The sequence below is a fragment of the Xenopus tropicalis genome, chromosome 2, assembly GCF_000004195.4.
Source record: "Xenopus tropicalis strain Nigerian chromosome 2, UCB_Xtro_10.0, whole genome shotgun sequence".
Classification (NCBI taxonomy): Eukaryota; Metazoa; Chordata; class Amphibia; order Anura; family Pipidae; genus Xenopus; species Xenopus tropicalis.
Window position 1 is genome coordinate 117,658,368 of NC_030678.2, and position 22,900 is coordinate 117,681,267.

The following is a 22,900-nucleotide window of genomic DNA, read 5'->3' on the forward strand; positions in this document are numbered from 1 at the left end:
ATTTGTATTGCCTACTCTCTGGCTCTTGCTAAACTACAACTCTCAAGAGGACGTGAAATCCTGGTGGGAGGGTTATATAGAGAGTTTACATAGCTGATGGTTGCCATAAGCCTGCCATAGTTACCACAGCCAAGGAAGGTAAATGGGATACATGTAATTTCACTGCACATGATATGGCAGAAATAGACCACTACGTCACCTTGGCCTACTTTTGCATTTTACTTTTTCCTGGAAATCAACAAAAGTAGTTTGACACGACCTTTAACTCAGAAACATTGAAGCCGCAGAACTTGTTATTTAGCTGTCCTAAATGTACTTCTAAATAAAGGGCCGTAAGTACTCTGTTATTAGTCACTCTGTGGAATCTGTTTGCTTGACTTATTTTATCTCAAGCAATGTTAACCTAGTGGGACTCCCTTAATCTTGAGTAGTTCTTTTCAGAACAGTAAAAAAGCATACAGTAGATAAAAAAGGCCAGTTTTTTGAATATCTACAATATGTTGCAACACCATAGGGAAATAGTTAATGTTATAATGACTATAAAGTTGGTGAATTACTGACTGACAAATTTCTAACTTTGTGAAGAGCACAGAAGCTAGGGGAATGGATGCTCTTCCCTAGTTACCCTACTATATACATAAAAGAAGGCTGCAGTGTTCTCTGTAGGCACCCTTTTTGTATTGATTTTACAGTTGCTTTATTGTATTAATAATGAAATGATGCACATACCGTGAGTTTTTCTGCCTAACAGGTCTCAAGTTACGCATCAAAGGGCAACTGAAAATGTCATGCTTAAGGGAAATGGTGACCCTTACCAAACTTATTTGAACTGAGCCCTTAGCCCTTAATGGGCCAGATCATCTCTTTGGCTGCCTTGTAGTTTTTCCAGTTCTGAGACACGGGAATGCTGAATTTTACTTTGTAAATGTGCTGGACTGTAAATGTAGGGAGGGGGGCATGACTATAGCTGTATGAGCAGGGTGATTTGTGGCCACATAACATGGCTTAATCTTTTATTGCACAACCATAGGGAGTAACAGGAAACTATCATTTCATTTTATCATTGAAGTCAGAGAAGGTGCAAGAATTTTTATTAATATACTCTATATATAAAAATTCTAAAGACTTCTAGGCTAAACGTCATGCTAAGCCTCCAGTATTCTTCACCTATTACTCTAAGAGGAATTACTGACCCTTTTACCTAATGGTTAATCAGAGACTAGTACAGTGCTTAGTGTTTCAGGATAATGTTTCAGTATAATGAGGAATATGGTGTCCTGAAACTACAGGTTTTTTTCTTTGGTAGATGGATTCCGTTTTTGCATCTCGATGACTCTACCTTCTGTCATGTCACACTTGGGGGTTGTAATATAGTTTTGGTCCAAAAACGGTTGCTTACAATGGGTAGTAGGTCTGGGTGCATGCTGTAAATGTCCAGGTTTTTTATTTTCTACAATAGAGGCACAGTGGGCAAGAGCTAATTGGGGTTTTTCCTTTTCTAAATAAACTGTACTGGGTGATACACTGAAGTGTTGAACTTGATAAAGGTAAATGCCTACTTTGTATCCAACTTAAGTATGTAGGGTTTAGGGTCTATTACAGTCTCTTATATTTGGTCTCCCTATCACTACTTGCTGACCCACCTTCTTAGGACAGAAACACTACCTGCTATATCACAATTCCACTGACTCTACTACCTTAAACGACTTGGTAGTGGGTGTTATAAATGTCTCATCTGCAGTATTGCCTACCATTTGTATAACTTTATTTATAATTCATTCTGTAGGTAAATTAGGGTGATATTTTGGAGAAACCCTTATTTGCTGCCAGTTTGATGCTATGACTGAATGACTGTAGCACTGGAATCTAGTACACAAAAAAGCAGTACATAAGGATCAGGCTTGCTTACAGTTCAAGCATATTTTATCTTGCCATAAAAGAAATAGGATGATAAAGATTGCTAATTAGTGCTGCCTTTCAAAAAGTCCATTGGAAGAAAATAAAAGATTTGGATAAAGATAAGGCAAAACCAAAAATAGAGAAAAAATCTTGTCCATGTTCATAAGGAATTGTTGCTGTGGAATTATAGAAATTTTTAACAGTCAAAACATGGAAAACTATTTAATATCAACATAGCATCAACCTTTGCATTAACCTGAAACTATTTGCATTTTATTCTTGTTCTGGGATATCTCTTAACACTCAAGAGAGATCTGAGACAGTAGTCAATGATCTGCATGCGAGGAACATAGCAGTTCCAGTCTCTCCTCGTTTGCACCGTGATTACATGACTTGCTCTAATGTCACCATATAAATGTCAGATTTCCACCTGATTCACCTTTCAAATCACAACACATTTGCCTGTTTTAAAGAATTTTATTATAAGGTCAAGAAAACTTGGTCTCAGTGCACAGCTCGGGGGTATGAGGTTTATGAGTTTTTTTTAAAAAAATCCATGTGTTATAAGGTCAGTACATCTATAGGCTAATTCTACATCTTTGCATTTCTCATAACCACACAAGGTTTAGTGTTTTCTGTTTTATATAAATGAACATAGTGGAGATGGAAATTATCCAGTCTTATTACAAAGGATGGGATCCATTCTCCAGAATGCTCGGACCTGGGGTTTTCCGTATAAGGGGTCTTTCCGTAATTCAGATCTCCTACCTTAAGTCTATTAAAAAATTATTTAAACAGTAATTGAACCCAATAGGATGGTTTTGGCTCCAATAAGGATTAATTATACTGTATATCAGTTGGGATGGAGTACAAGGTACTGTTTTATTATTACAGAGAAAAAGGAAATCATTTTTAAAAATGTAAATTATTTGATGAAAATGGAGTCTATGGGAGATGGCCTTTCCGTAATTCAGAATTTCTGTATAATGGGTTTTGGGTCATTATGAAGAAAAGACATAACTTATTTTGGCTATATTATAGAAGCCAAGTTTTGTTAATGGTTTAAAGACTAGAGCCTATCCATAATGACTCATTCATTCACACAATCATTAGGTAGCTGCCCAGTCCTTGCACTGATGTGCACTTTATTCTTCTCTCTAGTTAAGGATGGGTTAATTATAACTAAACTCCATCTATTTAAACACTGCCCTGTTTATCTGCCTTGCTAATTCTGAGTTTCCTACTTATGGCTTACTATTTCCTCTTGTTCTTGGAGATCATTTACAGCAGTCTTATTTTAGCAAATGCCTTCTTTAATTTGCAGAACTCATTGACCTCTGCAAATAACACCAGGCATTAGCAAAAATAAAGAGTGAGGTGCTTTCCAGACAGTTGGCTCTTATGTTACATGAAAATGTAGGCCCATTTATCTTCTGTTAAATAAGTTAAAGGCATAGATTATCTTCAATGAACATTTGCATGTATATGCCGGATAGGAAACTTCCTTGCTGCATTAAAGATATCTGGTGTCATAATTTAAAGGAGAGCTAAATCCTAAAATTAATATATGGATAGAAATGCCATATTTAATATACTGTAAGCCTATATTGGCTAATAAAGGCCTTTTCCAGCTAGATTGGGATAGAATATTGGTTACATTGGACTCTAACACGCAAGGCCTTCGCTATGTGGAAGGAATGAAGAGGAGGTGTAGTGGAACTACAACTTACTTGTTGTGTTATGTTAAAAATAAAATAAAGGACACCGGAAGGTTCTTGCAGCAAACAAACAGAACTGGTTTTATTGTACAAGACAATTCTACAGGATTAGCAATATTTACAGATTCACTTAGGCAGTGTAGCAACAATTGATGCAGATATTAGTGCAGTATTAAAACACAGACAGTACAATGTGACACCATGTAGAGACAGCTTAGGGAATTTAATGTTCACCTGATATGATCCAGATCCCATACAGCAGACATGGATCAGGGAGAAGACTATGCCTGATTCCCTTGTCATTACTGTGGCCCCTTCACTAGGCAAGCAGAGCCTAGGGGAGACACAGGCTGTGTAGACCTATGCTTGTAAAAAAAAAAGAAATGAAGTGGGTCTGTGATGACACGGGCACAACAAAATCTGCCTGTCTTTAGCCACAACAACAGGCAGCTGCTGTCTTGTGACTGACATTGGAGGATGTCACCCTCTGTGTTGACAGTGTTAATGACATGACAGTGTTAATGACATGACATTTTCAGTAAAAAAATATGTTGCAATCTTATTTCTTATATATAAGAGATGTGTATCAAATGAGTTTAGTAATAAAAGGTGTGTATGCATTAACACAAATAAAAATCAGAAAAAAGTATACAAAGTTACATGGAATATCAGGTTGAAATAAGACATGTCAATAAGATTTAAGCTTTGTGCTTGGTTTGCAGATCATGCAGTTTTTTGGTGTCAGGCAGCAAGGGGGTAAAACTTTCAAGGGTAGGATTACTTTTTATAGGCACTGTAGATAAATAGAGATAGAGTTCACATTGGATTGAACCTAATATTCCAAGCACATTTCCAACAGCCAGCGTTTGATCATTCCCTGGACAAACAGCTAACCAGCTTATACAGGTGCATTGTGTTCTTTAGCAGCACGGTGCTGCTGTATAAAAAAATATTATTCATTTGAAATGGAAATTAGGCCCTAATTATATTAAAATAACGAGTGTCCTTTACTTATTGTTCTGCATTTTAGTAGCTTAATAATTCCAAGAAATTGTATTTTTTCCTGAAGGTATTGCTATGCATAAAAGCAGTGATTAATATGCCACACAAATTACAGCTGCTTAAAGGTGACCTGTCACCTTAAGAAATTAGTCCAAATCCTTTCTTATAATGTCAGTTGAGCAAAAAAACTTTACTTACACCACATAAATTATATAAATATTGTTTCCCTCAATCTTGCCAGTACACAATCACAGCAAGCAGGCAGCTGCCATTTTGTAAACACTGTTATTAAGACAAACTTTCCATCCCATAAACTTGTTTATGCTTCACAGTATAATAGGTATGGATGTTTTAACAAAACAAAATGTGGGATTGAAGATTAATTTGTAATGGACTTTTTTGTATACAGCTTTTTATGTGTGGGTGACAGGTCCTTTAAAACTTGCTGGGAAGATTGTGGGTTTGCCTTACAATTGTTGGGGTGTAACATGACCAGTATTAAACAATCCCTTCAATATGCTATAGTCTCCTTCATTATGAAGTAGCTAGATATAGGGAAAACATTTCAGTGCACTGGAACATTTTAATCTGTTGCTTTGTGATGAAAAAAAACTGGGCAGGTAATGAAGCTTAGTAGCAGTGCTATATCCACACACAGAAATGGCTATGCCAGATCAGCATGGTTAGAGAAAGTGCCTAATGTCTTCTACATACAATTTGTCCTAGGGGCACATTTACTAACCCACGAATCCGAATTGGAAAAATTCCGATTGGAAAACGAACATTTTGCGACTTTTTCGTATTTTTTGCGATTTTTTCGGTGCCTTTACGACTTGCGCGAAAAAACGCGAGTTTTTCGTAGCCATTACGATTCGCTCGTATCTTGTCACGACTTTTTCGTATTGAGCGCTCGTAAGCGGCGGGCAAAACTTTCAGACTTAGCATGATTTTGGAAGCCTCCCATAGGACTCAATGGCACCCTGCAGCTCCAACCTGGCCCAAGGAAAGTCACCATACTGAAGCTTGAATGAATCCGAATGTTTCGTAATCAGCGCAAAAGCTGCGAAAAAGTCGCGACTTTTTAACGCTACGAAAAAATTCGCTACATTTTGCGCAACTTTCGGAATGGCTACGAAAAAGGCACGACTTTTCGCGCAAGTTTTAATGCTGCGAAAAAATCGCCAGATTTTGTGCAACTTTCGGAATGGCTACGAAAAAGTCGCAACAATTTTCCGAAAAATCGCAAAATACCGATCATTACGAAAAAAACGCAATTGGACGCATTCGGCCCGTTCGTGGGTTAGTAAATGTGCCCCCTAGTATAAAATAGAGTATATTCAGGCATACCTTTAGTGCATATGCGCTTGATAACAGGTGTACATGTGAACGTTACATACGGAAAGTATGTCAAAATAACACCAGAACTATTTTAAAAACTAGAGCTTTCTAAATATGTGGTTTATCTTTCACCGATTTGTACTCCTCTTGGGTGTAAAATTAGAAATGTCTCCCAAGTAATTATTACAGTACATTATCTCCATACACCAATAAGTGTTATTTGTTAATTGCTTGTACAAGTCTGATAAAGACTCTGTGCTAAACCCTGCTTGGCTAATATGGGTGCACTCTACAGGAAACCCTTTTCTCAGTGACAGCTAAGCTGAGCCTTCACTAGAGACCTAGCATTTTCAGTCTATTCAAAGAGCTTCAATTTCATTGTGTGCTAATCAATATCAAGCAGTATGACGCTATTAGCACAAAACACAGATTTCTAAAACTTCCTGTTTGCAGGGCATGACCTTTACCTGCACAATCTATTTTGTGATTTCTTTGTATTAATGGTTCAAATAATGTCTCCTGGCACCATGTCCTCACAAGGGCTGCATTTTTTTTCCTTTTTAACAGTGGAGTAAATGAGGACATCAGGGTGTTTTCTCCTTACCTGTGATTTAAACCATGTATTGTGGTCCCAGGAATCATTCTGTGAGACAGTAGTTTACTTTCAGTTGACCTTTAGCATGCTAAAGAATGGCTTTTTAATTTGTCTTTAGTTTTTTTTTATATAATTTTTGAATTATTTGCCTTTTTTTGCCTATCCATCTTTCAAACTGGTGTCACTAATTATCATTTCTGATAATATATATGGTCCTCCCCTATTCAGGACATGAAATTCCAGAATGAAGAGCCACTGAACAAAAAGCTAAATACAACCAAACATCACAAAAAATAAACAGTGAATAAATCAGTTGCAAAATGTCTTAGCATATCATTGTTTAGATTGTACTAAAAGTTAATTTAAGAGTAAACTTCCCCTTTAAAAAGAAGTAGCAACAGTATTTTATCAGTTGGGTTGGTGGAGGAGAGATGAAACATCATACCATACACAGCATGTTTCATGGCCTCCCACCACTTAATCAAAAGCAAGTATGGTAACCCATATTTAGCATTGACCCTTTTCTTTACCCCATTTATTTGTTGTTCCACCTATACTATTGTATCATGCTGGACCAATTTTAAAATAAATCTGTTGAGTTTTAGATTGTATGGGGTAATATGATGACGGTTTTCTCAGATCAAGATGAACCACATCAGCCCTGTAGCTCCTACCACCCCCTTTACTTCTGGTAAATCATGAAATATCTGTAGAGTACATTCATTCTGAAATGAAAAGTTCCAGACTGTGGAAACAATCCACTTAGCTGGCTTATAGATAGATAGATAGATAGATAGATAGATAGTCTTATCTAATTGCTAGGTAGTGCACACAATGAAAGATTATTGACATTATTAGTAGATGGACCTATGGCCCCTCATATTAATAGAATTATCACTTCCAGAAATATTTTGTGTTACCACCGTGCCGAACTCTTGCGCCCCCCCTGTTCTCATTGGGTAAGTTGATGGTTTTCTCCTATGTCCTCCATGCCTCGAACAGCTCTGATGTTGTGGGTTCTGACTGGATCCCTCCTTACATTGTCATTCCTGCTGTCTCCAATGCCCATGTAATTATATTTGAACAATATATAGCAAATATACGACATGACCGTCCTATATGTTTTATTTGCTACTATTGTAATACTGATGCATTTAAGAAAATACATTATCATGAAAGGATAGGGAACCCTTATACAAGCTTGGCAGATTTCATTTATTCATTGTTGCACAATCTGTATTCTTGTCTGTTAATTGCTGACCTATTTGGCAACATTCCTTTATGAAGTAATAATTCTCATTCACAAGACAGTTTATAATTCATTTATTTGTAGTCAATTTTTAAAGAAAATCATCTGATTTCCTAAAATACTCCATGATGACTTGTTATAGATTTAGAGAACAAACATTTCACATGGCTTTCCATGCTGAGAGATTTTGCCTAAAGTTATTGCTTTGTAAAACCATGCAATTAGTTTATTATTCTTCTTCATTATAATTTACCACTGGAGAGCATGATTACAGCCACTGCATGCTGTTAATCAGCATCCATCCAACCCGCTCAAATATATATCCCTCTGAAATACAGATTATTTACTGACTAGCTCACAGAATATATACAGACATAGTATATGCCTACTGGCTGCCATTTGGCTCACAGAATATATTCAAACATAGTATATGCTTACTGGGTGCTATGCAGAGTCTAATAGGTAGGGAATAATGTAATAATTTAGTGAATATGAATGCTAGGACTTGTTTGACACACATATGCAGCCAAAAAGAGTTTAGAAGTTTTATAATAATAGATAATAATAATAATAGAAGTGGGAAATATTTTAGGTGCCAGGTATTGGGCCAAAGGAAACCAAAAAGGCCCTTCTCAGTTCAGGAAGTGCAAAAGATGTTCTTCAGACCCCATGGTCAACTCTGCATCCAGAATCGCTGGTTTAATAGCCAAGATACAGCCTAATAAATCAGAGCCACAACATTCGTTCAATCCCCATAAATTAAAGATGTTGATCACTGGTATTAAGCTTACCAATGCACAGTGTCATTCTCTGCAGTGACTGTTTCTCAGACTATTAAAACTAAACAGAAAGCACCTAACAGTTTGGTTAAAATGATGCATGAAGTCTTTACAGTGTCAAAAGCTTTTTCTAATCTTAGCAGTGAATCTAGCTCATAAATCTTGCATATCCCTCGAGATGTGACATTTTATATCTTATCTCTGGTTCACCTAATATATATATGGTTTTATTAACAAAAAAGCTCTCTATCTACCAATATAGCCTGTCTCATACTTGAAAGCTTATTTCACTTGAGATATCAAAAAGAGTAAGGCAAAGATAAACTCTTATCTACATCCTCCTATAGTGATTTCACAATATATATTTATAATACTGTAGTCAGATTTCCGTGTCTACAGACCTGAAAGTGTCAAATACAAGCTGACTTTGGGAAAATGTACGATTTTCTTGCATACTCAAATGGCTACACTAGTCTGTGGCCGCAGCTATGGCAGCTCATGTGGTTAATTGCCAACAGATCCGGCAAGGGTCATATTCTAGTTTGCCATTTTTACTGATCTATTCTAATGCAATCCCACCAATATTTGATATGTTAAATCACTCATTGAGGACCCACACATAGATCAACAATCATACACTTTTTTTTTTCTGGAATAACCCAATAGTATGAAATTATCCACCCATGGTTGGCCAGCTTAACTATGGAAAAACCTTTATACTAGTTTTCAAAGGGATGCCCCAAATCTAGGATGATCACAAAATAATGAAAGAACACACAAAACAAGAAATGGCATATACATGCTATGAATAATAGGGAAAATAAATGTAATTTATGGATCTGTGGTTGAGATTAAATATGATTATTATTGTTATCTTTTATTCAAACGGTGCCAACATTTTCCACACTGCTTTAGAGAGGTTATTCATCATTCTTATAAGCCCCTATCTCAGTTGATTACAATAACACACTAGGGCCTATTTCATCTCCTGTCAATAGGTTTTTGGTGTGTGGAAGGACACAGGGTTTTACCCAAGTAAACCCAAGCACGGGGGGAACACACAAATTCCTTGCAGATGATGGCCTGGCATGAATCAAACCTAGAACCCCAAAGCTGTGAGGCAGCAGTGCTAATGCTATACCACTATGTTGCCTTTTTGATGAGAAAAATCATCTTAGATGTTATTTTGTGTAGACTCAACTGTAGTCTATAGGGAAACCAGGAGATGAATAATAATGTATCAGACTAAACTGACTATATTAATGAAAATGAACATGCCTATTTTTGCATGTTTGGAGAAAGAGAGATAGTGGTGGGAATTAGATATTCACTTGGCAGGCAGAGGCAAAGACTTCTAATCATGTTAGCATTAATAATATATAGCTTCCTCATTGCAACCATCATTGTTGCCAGGATTATTAAGAGAGGCTGTCTGGGTCATGTGGCAGAAATTTGGTTTTGTTGCAAGTCAGGATGCTGAAGGTTTTTGTGAGTATTTGTGATTTCACACTACATTAAAGGGCAGATTCATGAAAGTATGAGTTTGGAAAAGTCAATCCCAGAAAAGTCATAAAAACTCTACTTTTTCAAATCATTGCTGCAAAAATCCCTACTCTATCAAAATGTCACTGTGACAATTCAAAAAAGTCAGGATTTTCAGGCAAAACCCAGCAAAATATGTAAAGTTTTGAGGCAAAAGAAAGAACTTCAAGGAAAGGGAAGGGACCTGTGCCATTGACTTCTGCATGAACTCGGCAAGTTTTTTCTGGCGAATTGTTGAATTCGGATTTTTAGCTGTTTCAACGCATAGTAAATCTGAGAAAATTTGCAGCATTTTTTCTCTACAACTTTTTCGAAAAAAATTTGAATCAATTTTAAATTGAGGAACATGGGGGATCAGATAGGTAATATAAAAGTATTGGGCAAATACATTTATGGCAAAATGATAAAGCTTGTGCAAAGACAATGTTATGATAGATGTAAAAACAAGGTTGAATTTAAGGTGTCAGTATTTCTTTAAGGGGAGTGGAAGTTGACTGCTGTAAGCAGTTATGGGAATTGATTTCTCCATATTCCTTTCAAATCAATGTTAATAATTCCCTTGACTTAGAGAAAAAACTACCCGTCCTTAAAGAATACCCTCAGTTAAACAGAACCATATATTTTCATCATCAACATAAAAAAATTTGTTATGTGGCTGGTTAGCTGGCTAGAGACATGACATCAGACTGGCTCAGGGCAAAGGTGGAACAGACTGACTATATTTTGGCAAACAGGACTTTGTGTATTGGAGACCGACACTAGCAGAGACATTTTTATTTCATAGCAGTGGTGCCCACTTTATAAACACAACCCTATAAATGTTGGAGGAATGTTGACCATAAGAGCTTTATTGAAAATATGATGTAATAAGTCATAAATGTCTGTTTAACATACAAATAAGTAACTGAAAAAAATCCAAAAAATGTCTGAACTTTCTTTAAAGATAGATTTATGATTTCCAAAAAACTGGATGATGTGAGTTCTCAAACATTATATTGTGTCCAAATGTGCAGCATATTAAACTGTTATTATTGTTCTTGCCAATTATCTATTTGTAGGTATTGCATTTCTCTTCTTAATGGTTTCTTAGTTCAGCATTTTTAAATAACATTAAATTACTGCAATTTGAGTAGTTTAAAGTAATTATTTTGTGTAAATGCATTAAAAATTCTAGCATTTTTCACATAGTACCAGAATTGCATTCTTTCCTAAGTGGGTAGGCAGCCTGAGAAACGCAATCCAATGTTCAAGACTTAATGAATGTAACCTTGCAGAGCTAATTAATGAACATGATTTTTCTTTCTGTCTGAATAATAAATAAGTCACCGTTAATACATTCACAGAACAGCTATTTATACATCTAGATGATATGTTAAGATTCCTAGTAAGTGTTTCAAAATATATAAACATAAATCACCTGTAAGCTCTTCATCAACCAACAGGTTATGATTTCAACTGATAAAATACATTCTAATCCTATGTGAATCCCCTACAATCTATTCCTTGGCTCAATAGGCAGGCAGTAGGAAAATATTGTTTGCCACAAGATACCAGTGAAAGTTAGTTGAAGTAACACTGTATAAAATATATTACCTGGAGTGGACAGAGGGACCATCATAATGTGGAGTACTAATGAGGAATACTGTCACGGGAAACCATGTTTAATTCAAAACACAACAGTTAATAGAGCCTCTCCGGCCGAATCCTGCATTGAAATCCGTGTTTTAACAACACAGATTTTTTTATATTTCATTTTGAAATATCACATAGGGCTAGCCATATTCTTCGTTTCCCAGGGTGCCACAGCCATGTGACCAGTACTCTGATAAACTTCAGTCACACTTTACTGCTGAGCTGCACGTTGGAGTGAAATCGCCTACTCCCATCAGCCGATCAGCAGAACAATGGCAAGGTAGCAATAAACTATCAGAATAGCACTCAATAGTAAGAAATCCAAGTCTGGCTTGGGACTCCTCCAGTTACATGGGAGTAGGAGAAACAATAGGTTACCTGAAAGCAGTTCTAATGTATAGTATTGGCTCTTTCTGAAAGCTCAGACTCAGGCACAATGCACTGAGATGGCTGCATACACACCAATATTATTTTTTTTTTAAATAGTAGAGTGAATTATTTGCTATGTAAACAGAGTAATTTAGAATCCTCCAACATGGATGCTTGCTTAGTTAACATTAAGGGGCTAATATGTGATTGATTGAGCCTCCGTGCTTGAACAATTGCTTACTGGAACTATGTGGGAGTTTTTGAAAGCCTATGTGTATAGTTTTCTGAATCTAATTACCTTGGCTTTGGGCAGAAGGTTTTTTTTCACCAAGAAAGCTTTTGGAAAAGCAGTTTTTTTTAATAAATAAGCAAGCATTCAATATGTGAATTTAATAGAAAAACAAAGTAAGCAAACTAGTAAAGAAAAATGTAAACGTGAAAAAAAAAATTATTGTTTTACTACCAATACTGTTTTTGACATCTAGAATTATTTGATAAATCTGCCTTAATTTGTTTTCTGGATAAGCGGCCCATATCTATATTGTGTAATACAGTGTTTGGTTGCTCAGTTTAATTACCTCAAAGTAAATCTTCACAAGAATATGTGGTATAACCCTTTTGTACAGTGCCATTCTGCAAACAAAATGGCTTACTCTATTAAACAGCATTGCCTAAACGTTTCCACTCAAGTAACTTAATTTTGAGAAAAAGAACATTCATTATGTGTTAAAAGTATTATGGTTTAAATGGGTGTTCATTGGCTTGTGGATGAAATGACATCATTGGACAGTATACTTCATGCCTGCTAAAATAATTCCCCGCTCTCTACCTATTAAACATGTCTTATAGAAAGACTGTACCATTTTATTCCACTTTTCATAATCGGAGATTACTGAAAAACATCATTTTAAAATCTGGAGCCAGTATGGAAAACAGACTCTAACACAACTTTGTCCTATGATAACATGTTACAAACCGCCAGTGACAGAAAACGAATTTATAAAGAAAAAAACACTTTGTACTTTTTTTCTTTTGAGAAAATATTTTGTTTGGCATTATTTCTACTTAATATAGACGCTAGAACTCTGGCTTTATTTTATAGTTTAACAAGAGGCATTTTATAACATATACAATGGTCCCTGTGTATCAGTAGATAGAGGTTGTAATGGAAGACTATAATGAGAATATGGCTAAGGGGAATGGCAATAGTGTTGGATGATGGGTTACACAGTAATCCTGGTATTACTAATTATCAATAGGTGATTTTTTTAAAGGTAACTTGTCACCCAGACATAATAAACAGTATAATAAAAGTCCTTTCCAAATTAAACCTATAACCCAACTTTTTTATTTTATTAAAACTTTTATTACTGTTACATAGGGTTGAAAAAAGACCAGAGTCCATCAAGTTCAGCCCTTCCAAGTAAGCCCAGCACACACAACCTATACTGACCAATCTATACACTCACATACATAAACTATATATACAACCACTAATACTAACTGTAGATATTAGTATCACAATAGCCTTGGATACTATGCTTGTTCAAGAACTCATCCAGGCCCCTCTTAAAGGCATTAACAGAATCTGCCATTACCACATCACTAGGAAGGGCATTCCACAACCTCACTGCCCTCACCGTGAAAAACCACCTACGCTGCTTCAAATGGAAGCTCTGTTCCTCTAATCTATAGGGGTGGCCTCAGGTGCGTTGATTGTTTTTATGGGAAAAAAGAACAACCCCTACCTGCCTATAATCCCCTCTAATGTACTTGTACAGAGTAATCATGTCCCCTCGCAAGCGCCTCTTTTCCAGAGAAAACAACCCCAACCTCGACAGTCTAACCTCATAGCTTAAATCTTCCATCCCCTTAACCAGTTTAGTTGCACGTCTCTGTACTCTCTCCAGCTCCTTCTAAAGGACTGTTATAAAGGTATTTAAAAATCTCAGCTGTCAATCATATATTGCCTACCCCGTCTCTATGCTTTTGGCATAGAGGCAGGGCAGACTATTACCTTCACTTTCCATTTAGCACTTCCTAGATGTCTCTGCACTCCTTTCATTCCCCCTCCCTCCTAACTAACTATAACTGTGTATCCTTTGCATGGGTATGGGCATTAGGTCCTCCATCCGGACACATAAATAAGATTTTAAAATGATGCAAAGCTTAGCTCAATAACAGTGGACACAAAATGTTGCCTGCCTGTTTGCTATGACTGAGAATTTATTTTGTTTTAGTGTCAAAAACAGCTCAAGCATAGTCTACACTGCTATACCTATCACAATAATTCATTATATGGTATACCATGACTTGCGTTTGGATTTGCTTGTATTTACATGTGTAATGCATTGTGTGTACTTACACATCAATATTGACTATGTGTAATACACTATGAACCAGAAGGGAACTGAGTAAGTCCAGCAAAGAAAGAGATCACCTGACTAGTAATGACAGATACACATGATCAGGCCAATGTCTATATGCACAAAACAAGGAAGTTATTGAGGATTATGCAAGAGAATCTTCAGTTCAATTGTGTTAAATGTTAACCAAGTCAAAGCAGCACAGGGAAAAACAAAGAAGTAGTCAGTAATGTGCTGAATCTGAAGAAGATATCACCAATATCAGTGCCACACATTCATAAAATGGAAGAAGCTGTAAATAAACGATGCATGCCCTTATAAAGAGACCTCTGAATATATGTCATTTAAGGGGATTCTGCTATGTAGGGCTTTCACACTAACATATTGGTAACGTGAGTTTAATCCAGAATCAGTTTAATTACTCACAGACGAAGACTATGTCAGGTCAAACTAGGTTTCTAAAGCTCTGCCTGCACAGTTGGACAGCTAGACAACCTGCATGTTACAGGCTCTGCTATGGGCTCGCCTCTGTATACCTCCAGGGCAGGTGAATACAATTAAAAAAAATACCAAAGGTTATCCTCTAATACAGGAATATTTTGATAGTAAATAAACTGCACACACTGCCTAATGCACTGCCATATCTTAAACCAGGCTTTGTTTCAGTTTTAGGCCACCATTTATTAAATATGGCTAAAATGTGCAACAAAATGCTTTAATTTGATACAAAAGGGATTAACACAGATCATGTTTTTCAACAGATAAAAATAGTGTTTAACTTAATCTGTTAACCAATCCTATGGAAAGCATCTGTTCAAATAAAAAAATACCCACGTTTATTGTTTTATCTCAGCAGTCGAATATGATAAATATGTTCTTAAAAGGGATGGAAAGTTCTGAACTCTCTCTGTGCTATTTTGCTAGAATTAAAAAAAAAATACAACCCTTTTTGTGATTGTTAGGAACAAAATATTTTCATGTACTTTTATGCTCATGGAACATTTCCAAGATAATAATAGAAAAAAGTGACAAAGCACTATGTTATGTTGCTATTTTCTTCTGGTGTAAGGAACATATTGTAAAACTTCAAACTACTTTGATTCTGTGCTGCAGTTTTGCAAATGATCCTATTTGTTCAGTTTAATGATGAGGAATTTGAGAGCTTGACTTTTTGTGCTATGTTTGAAACTTGATTTGTAGGCTGCTACAATAAAAAAAAAAAAGTCTTAATAAAAAAACAAACAACTTAAAGGAGACATATTATTTAAAAGTTAAGAATGTACCAGTGAATTATAATCCTCTAAATATAGAAGGATTGTGCTTAAAAAGTTGTGTTTCTGACTGATTTATTGAGAAATTCCACCAAAACCCCATTAGTCCCACCCACCTGTTCTACTTCCTGCTGGTTGAATACTCTGGATGTGTAGGGGAGCTGGTGGCTCTCAGTACAGGCACTGCAGGATAGGAACCAATCAGTAGCTAGGCTGACCTGACAGGGAACAGAAGCCTGTCTTTGCTTGTGTGACTGCAGGGCTGTGATTGGCTATCTCCCTCCTGCTGTGCTTCTGGCAGGGACTGTTAGGACACGCCCACCCTTCATTTGAACTGGTAGGATCTATAGGGAGCTCCAATAAATAGGCCATTTTTACAGATAGGATTAATGTTTAGCCCAAAGTGAAACCAGCACTGTATATTATTCATTATTATTAATTGCCTACAGGATTAGGGTTTTTCCCATTTATCCAATATTTCTCCATTAAAGGGCTACTTCCACTCAAAAGGAAAAGTGTTTAATTACGATTTAATAACAGTGTATAATTTAATCTAAAGGTTATAGTGCACTTTTGTAACACTTTTGTCAGAGTAGACTACTTGTTACTACAAATGCACATGATGAGTTTGTACTGCAGCCCTATTCCATCCATGTTTTTTTTCTATTCCAGCAACATGGCCTCTACATGTGTCCAGTGTATCAGCCATAGCCTGGAATCTGATGCACACCAACCATGGAGGTATATATAGAATGTGTATATACACGGTTTCAGTGTGGATCAGATTCCAAACTCCTTTACTCACTATATTACAGAGACATTAAACCGATGAACATCTTATTGGATCACGAAGGCCATGCTAAAATCTCAGACTTCGGCCTGGCTAAGCAAAATGTCTTTTGTGACACCATCACTGGCTGGGCCGGAACCATGGGATTCATGACCCCGGAGGTAAGAAATGCAATTATGATACAGAGATAAGATTCCACTGTCATATAAATAATTATTAACAGGCGCATTTGGATTTATATAGGTACATTTGTTTTCTATGAATATGACTTACATGCATTACAGCCTGTACTCCATACACTTAATGGCCAGCTAAATACATTGAACTCTGTTTCTAATATCATCCCAACAGACACACAGAATGTGCCATTTAGCAACTTGGCAAATTATTTTTTTCCCTTTCTTAACAAGATCCTACAACGAAACCCATATAATGCAGCAGTAGACTGGTGGTCATTTTGCATCACCATCTATGAAATGGCCACTGGGACGTGCCCCTTCGAAAATAGCGACAGTGAGGAGCTCATTTATTCGACCATCAAGGATGAGCCTGAGCTACCTCACTGGCTGGATGAACTAAAAGATATTCTGCAAAGGGTGGGTAGCAACAGTGGTATAGAGGTACTGTAAAATTATCAAACATATTTAAATATATTTATGCTCCATTTTATTTAATTATGCTCCATTTCTGCTCCATTGCAATCATTAAAGTAACTGTCCATTGATACTTTAGCTCCTAAAGAGGAAGACAAAAAGACGTCTCGGTTTGTGAGGGAACATCAGGCGTCACCCATTTTACAAGTCCATCAATTGGGTGGGGCTGGAAGAGGAAGAAGCCCAACCACCTTTGCAGCACAGAGCAGTAAGTACGCGATTGGGGAATACCAATTAGATATTTTTAAAAAAGGAGTTTTGATTTTGTTTCCATACAAAAGAAAAATAAATGAACATATACCACCACTAGTATCACTGGAATCTGCAAAAGATTACTCAGCACTTCTCTGCTATTCCATATAGCATAGGCATATAAGATCAGAGGACAGGGGCAAATCTGTGGGCTTCAACATCAGCTCCACCTGCTGCACGAAGGCCGTACCATCTCCTGCATTTCCTCCATTGGTAACATCAGGTTCTGTCACTCATCTGGGTACATGAGAGGTAAGTTTGCAGGTAAGTATAACTTTATGTGAGGGAATGGTGCGTGACTGTGTGAGAGAATGTGGGATACAAAAGGCCAAGGGTGTAACAAGAAGGCGAGCAGATGCTAAGATGCCTTGCCTTCCTGCACATCATGTCTATTGAACCCATACCCTGTTAGTTATGTATTTAGTTCTAAAGTTCTGTAGTTTTTCCAGTTTTTTCATTGAAAATCAATAGGTAAAATCTGATTGGCTGTTGGTGGCTCCACCCACTTTTTCTTACTCTGAAATGCAGCTACCTGGTGACTAGCTCTGCAAAGTTTGGGGACCTTAGTATTAATATTTAAAGAAAGGCAGCAGTTTAAATTTAAACGTATGAAGTCTATAGGTGAAATCTGATTGGCTGATGTTGGCCCCACCCACTTTTCTAAACTTGGAATGTAGTCGCAGACAAACTGTGCAAAGTTTGGGGACCCTGACAATAAACATGTGAGAATGTCAGTAGCTAAAATTTTCCCACTGAAAACAATGAAAGAAATGTGATTGGCTTTTGGTAGCCCCGCCCACTTTTTCTAACCTTGAGTACGTAGTCACCCAGTGACTGACTCTGCAAAGTTTGGGAACCCTGGTGTCAAACCAATATACTTCAGTAGGTGAAATCTGATTGGCTGTTGGTGGCTCTGCCTACTTTTCAAAACTAAAACTGCAGTCCCCTAGTGACCAACTGTGAAAAGTTTGGGGACCCTGGTGTTAATACTGTGAGAATGGCAGCAGGTTGAATTTCCCCATGATTAAGTTATCCAAGTTTGGGGGTTGTAGCTTCAAAGCTGTAAGTGTGGCAGCAGTTTGAAAATCTTCCCTGTCAAAGTCAATGGGAAACTTGGGGTGTTCAGAGCGGCGCCACTGAAACTGGCAGCAGCATTTTCCATTATTATGTAAACAGTTTTCCATTATTTGCCCAATGCCAAGTTCTGCCTTTACATTTCTATGAAAATCTAACCTTCATTAAGAAACAAGCTTTTGAACAATGAAAAGAAAATGTCACTTTATTGAAGGAATAGATGGCTTTAGCCTTAAATGGTCCAAATGTGAGGATGCATAGCACAATAATATTGCCCTGTACTTTCCAGGTATTCATATAGACAAAAGAATGCAATACCTTTCTAGGAATCCTTGGTAAACTGACTGGAACAGTAAACTGTTTATTTGAGCACATTCACACTTTGCCTTGGATCACAATACAATGTTACATAAGATCTTTAACAATATTAAAAAAACAACAGTCGTATGAAATTGTATTTAAGCCTTCCCCAGATACATTGTACTCCAACTAAAACTTCAAAATATTCTTTCTTAATTGTGCTTATTACAGTGGAATAACGTACTGTACCTATTACAGTCATTTTTTCTATACAGGCTACATGTTAACATAGGTCGTTGCTCAACAGAAATGTAAAAATTAAGGTGCAGGGCACATCAACAGTAACCTTTAAATTGCAATGCATTGTTGGGTCACACAACATGTTTCAGCCAGAGATCTTTATGAAGAGTTATTGAGCATGCATGGTGGGTGCATGTTAAAGTATACAGTGACCTTTCACCCTAGGCCTTAAGGTCACAGCATTAAGTTGTCCATAACAGTGTCCATAAAGTACATCATATTCCACCAAAGATGCCTGTAAAGTTCACCCCCCCCCAATCCAAAGATAATTGAGACACTGCAAAATACACTAGACACTTAAATATAGGTGCATAGAGCTATGTTTCTTTTGCAGCTTTGTGTGGCCATTCAGCCCACATTCAACAGGTCACGTCTCCAGTGCCATAAGGCATTGCTCTTTAGCTTCTAAAGAGTAACCCATAGGTAAACCCATAGGTCTGTAGATGTTGGCTGCTGAGTTAGCCTTTGTTGACCAAATTGACAACCTATCCGTCCATGTATGGAATCAAAATTATTTTCAGTCTGGAATGATAAGAGACTGGTTCAGATATCAATCAGACCAAAACATATATCATGGTGGACTACATCTGGAAATGTGTGTGTGTGATCCTTTAACCAACCACACTGTATGGACTGCCTAAAAAACTGGATTACTGACTCAAGAGACGTATGTTTTCATCAGCTTCATCAGTCCACCATCTGCCAGTGATTTAGGCCAAAACCTGCTAGTGAATCTGCTGGAGATGATGGATCTTCACCTGTATGTCCTTGCCAGTTTGACTTTAGGTGAAGGCAAGAGGAACAATAAACAATGACAAAAACAAGATATAATCTTTAACATTTTAACACTCTTTAGTCACTCAGTTATGTGACTGGCAAGAACTATAGTTTATGCATTCATGGGTTCCTTTTTATTCTATATAAATGCGGCATCTGGTGGTAAAAAGGTTAAAAAGAACTTATAACACCTATATAAATGCTTGGGAAGTCCTTTTTATGTATTACAGGTATGTTACCAGTCTTTCAGCAATTTAGATAACCAGTCCTTAAGTCTACTAAAAAAAACAAAAATTATTTAAACATTAAACAAACCCAATAGAATTGTATTGCCACCAATATAGATTCATGCAGCTTAATTAGAATCAAGTACAAGGTACTGTTTTATTATTACAGAGAAAAAGGAAATTACATTTTTGAAATTGGAATTTTTTGCTTACAATGGCCTGTATGGGACATGGCCTTCCTGTTATTCAGAACTTTGGGGATAATGGGTTTCTGGATATGAGATCCCATATGCAAAACAATGCCATTGTTTTCAATACAGCAGCTATTTTTTAAGAAATCAGATATTATGTGACTTAAATATGTAACTATGCCTTTTTAAATATGTGCAGCCTTAATCAGATTGTTTGGAACTGAAACCCCAGTTTCCTTTCAACACAATGAAAGCAGTGACATTTGTTACTATTAGAATGCTTTCACACAACAAATTTTTCATAATAATATATGAAATTTAATTTCAATGTTATAATTTCACCCATAATATCAGATGATCTCACTTGTGCCTTTCTGCATTCCTTTTGATTTCTAATTTGTTATAGAGGAAGAAGAAAGTGTTCTACTGAATAAGCAATTGGAAACAATTTGCATAAGAAAATCAAAAAAGAAAAATACCGCTATTACCCAATAGTAAGTAAAGGAAGTAAGAAAGCACCAACTAAATTATAGAAAATTTGACCTTTAAAATAAAATTATTCTTTATATATATATATATGTAATTCACAATTCTCTATCAAATATTCATACAATATGTGTGACTTTTTTCATGCATATATATTTCTATATGCACATACATATAGGAGGGCTATGTAAACAGGGACAGAGAGGAAATCTTGGTACAATAAAGTTACAAAAAAAGTGGTCGGCATCCACAAGTTTTCCAGTATATTATTGCAGGGACAGCTCTACACAGTCCAATGGCCTCACAATCAACACAGAATAGGAGACCCTTAGTAACTTGCTTCTATACTCAGCCTGATGCCCTGATACATCCACACACATTATCTGTATCATTGCCAGTCTTACCCAATGAGCAAACTGACTTCAATAAGTATTGTGTTGTATCAATGTATTGGAATAAGGAACTCAGGTTACTAAATAAAACAAAGATACACTAAACTTTGTAGTTGCAGATCTGATTTTATTCTCTTCCAAAAATGTGTGCATTAATGTTGCCATCAATAGTCTGGGATTTTGCATTTAGCGTCCGTATGATGTATCAGTTGTATTCCCATGACATATTGATCTAAAAAGTAAATCTCTTATCGATAACACAAAACACGTGCTGGTAAACTTTAGCATGAACATTACCATGGCAACCCCAATTATGCCACTGGACCAACCATGCATTTTAGCACCAATGAATTGTCAGATATTCATATATAAAGGTACAGTAGTCCCTCAAACTTTCTTACACAAGTGTAATGCTTAGTATAAAAGAACAGTATCTCCTTGTTTGTAATAGAAAAAAAAACACAAGGAATAAATGGCGTTTGCCTTAAAATCACATACTTATATAGTGGAATCTACGTATGGAGAAAACTTGCTTCTATTGGCTGTGAAAATTCCATAATTCATTGGTAAGAAAGCAGATCTTATTTACTTCTACTTCTACCAGCAAGCCAGGCTCCGTAGTTTCTCTTCTAAGTTACTTCCTGTGGTTCATATTGTGTTGTGCTTTTTTCTTTAGTATATAGGAGTCCTTTCTGATATCAAGGAAGTAAACCTAGTTCATTTCACTTACATACAATGGGCTGAATGTCTCTATACTTTTTATCAAGTTTACATTGATTGATTTTCTTTATAAAACAATTTCATACTAGTTTTTTTTTTACAAACTAAACCGTATCTATTGTTACTCTAGCTGACATTATTCATTTACAATAACAACAGTCACTAAAAGAATCACAACTGATAGATTCATTGGGGAATATCAAAATAATGTCACGCTAATCTTGGCACCATTTGGAATGTACATAAGGAAGGTTTTTTTGCTCACTAACTGTGCAGTGTAACCATAAAGAGATGATGATAAAAAAGTGCTAAATACACACTTGCAATACATTTTTGACAGCAAAACCATAAACCCCTGTACATATAATACTTTCAGGGGAAGCAGTGGTCATACCTGAATAATGAAACATACAAGGAATGTCTGCACAGTCTATTAAAAACATAAATTGCACATACATATTATCACATTGACATAATCTAATTACTCATGCTTTCTGCTTTCTGACATAGTATGAAAACATACAAACATTACAAGATGTAGAGAAAGCTGTAACAGTGTCTCTTTTATTGATAGTTGTTAATGGAGCAGCTGGACAAGTTTTACTGTGTTTAAATCCTTGATTAAAGATGGAGACAATGATAATATTCTGTTTTATTCTACGATGAGTGAGTAGAAGCAGAATTTCTCTGTTCAGTTTGCCACTCTCCATTCCCTTCACAAAGTTTTCTTCTCCAGTCCATTAGTTCTTGTAATGCAGCGCTTTCATTCTTTGATAAACGTAACTGATGAATAACCTGAAAAAAAAAGTTTTTTCTTTTATTTCTGATTTTTTTTGTACAGTAATTTTCCTGTGCATATAAATCATAATTTCAAAATGAGCAAAAGACAAAATCTATGCATGGGCTGTTGTTCACTTTTTCCTAGTATCATCCAACTGGGTAAAAGGACAGATCTGATTTACTCATCAACTTGTAAAG

The 22,900-nt window shown here is 36.3% G+C and overlaps 1 protein-coding gene across 1 annotated transcript in view; it reads right to left on the reverse strand.

The window, feature by feature from the left end:
- Positions 1-21,308: 21,308 nt before the first annotated feature.
- myo16 (myosin XVI) overlaps positions 21,309-22,900 on the reverse strand; it is a 140,182-nt gene continuing 138,590 nt past the window's right edge. The window contains exon 35 of the mRNA XM_031897042.1: positions 21,309-22,717. Coding sequence (XP_031752902.1) covers positions 22,580-22,717 — 138 coding nt within the window. The 3' untranslated portion in view covers positions 21,309-22,579. The remainder of the gene's footprint in view (positions 22,718-22,900) is intronic.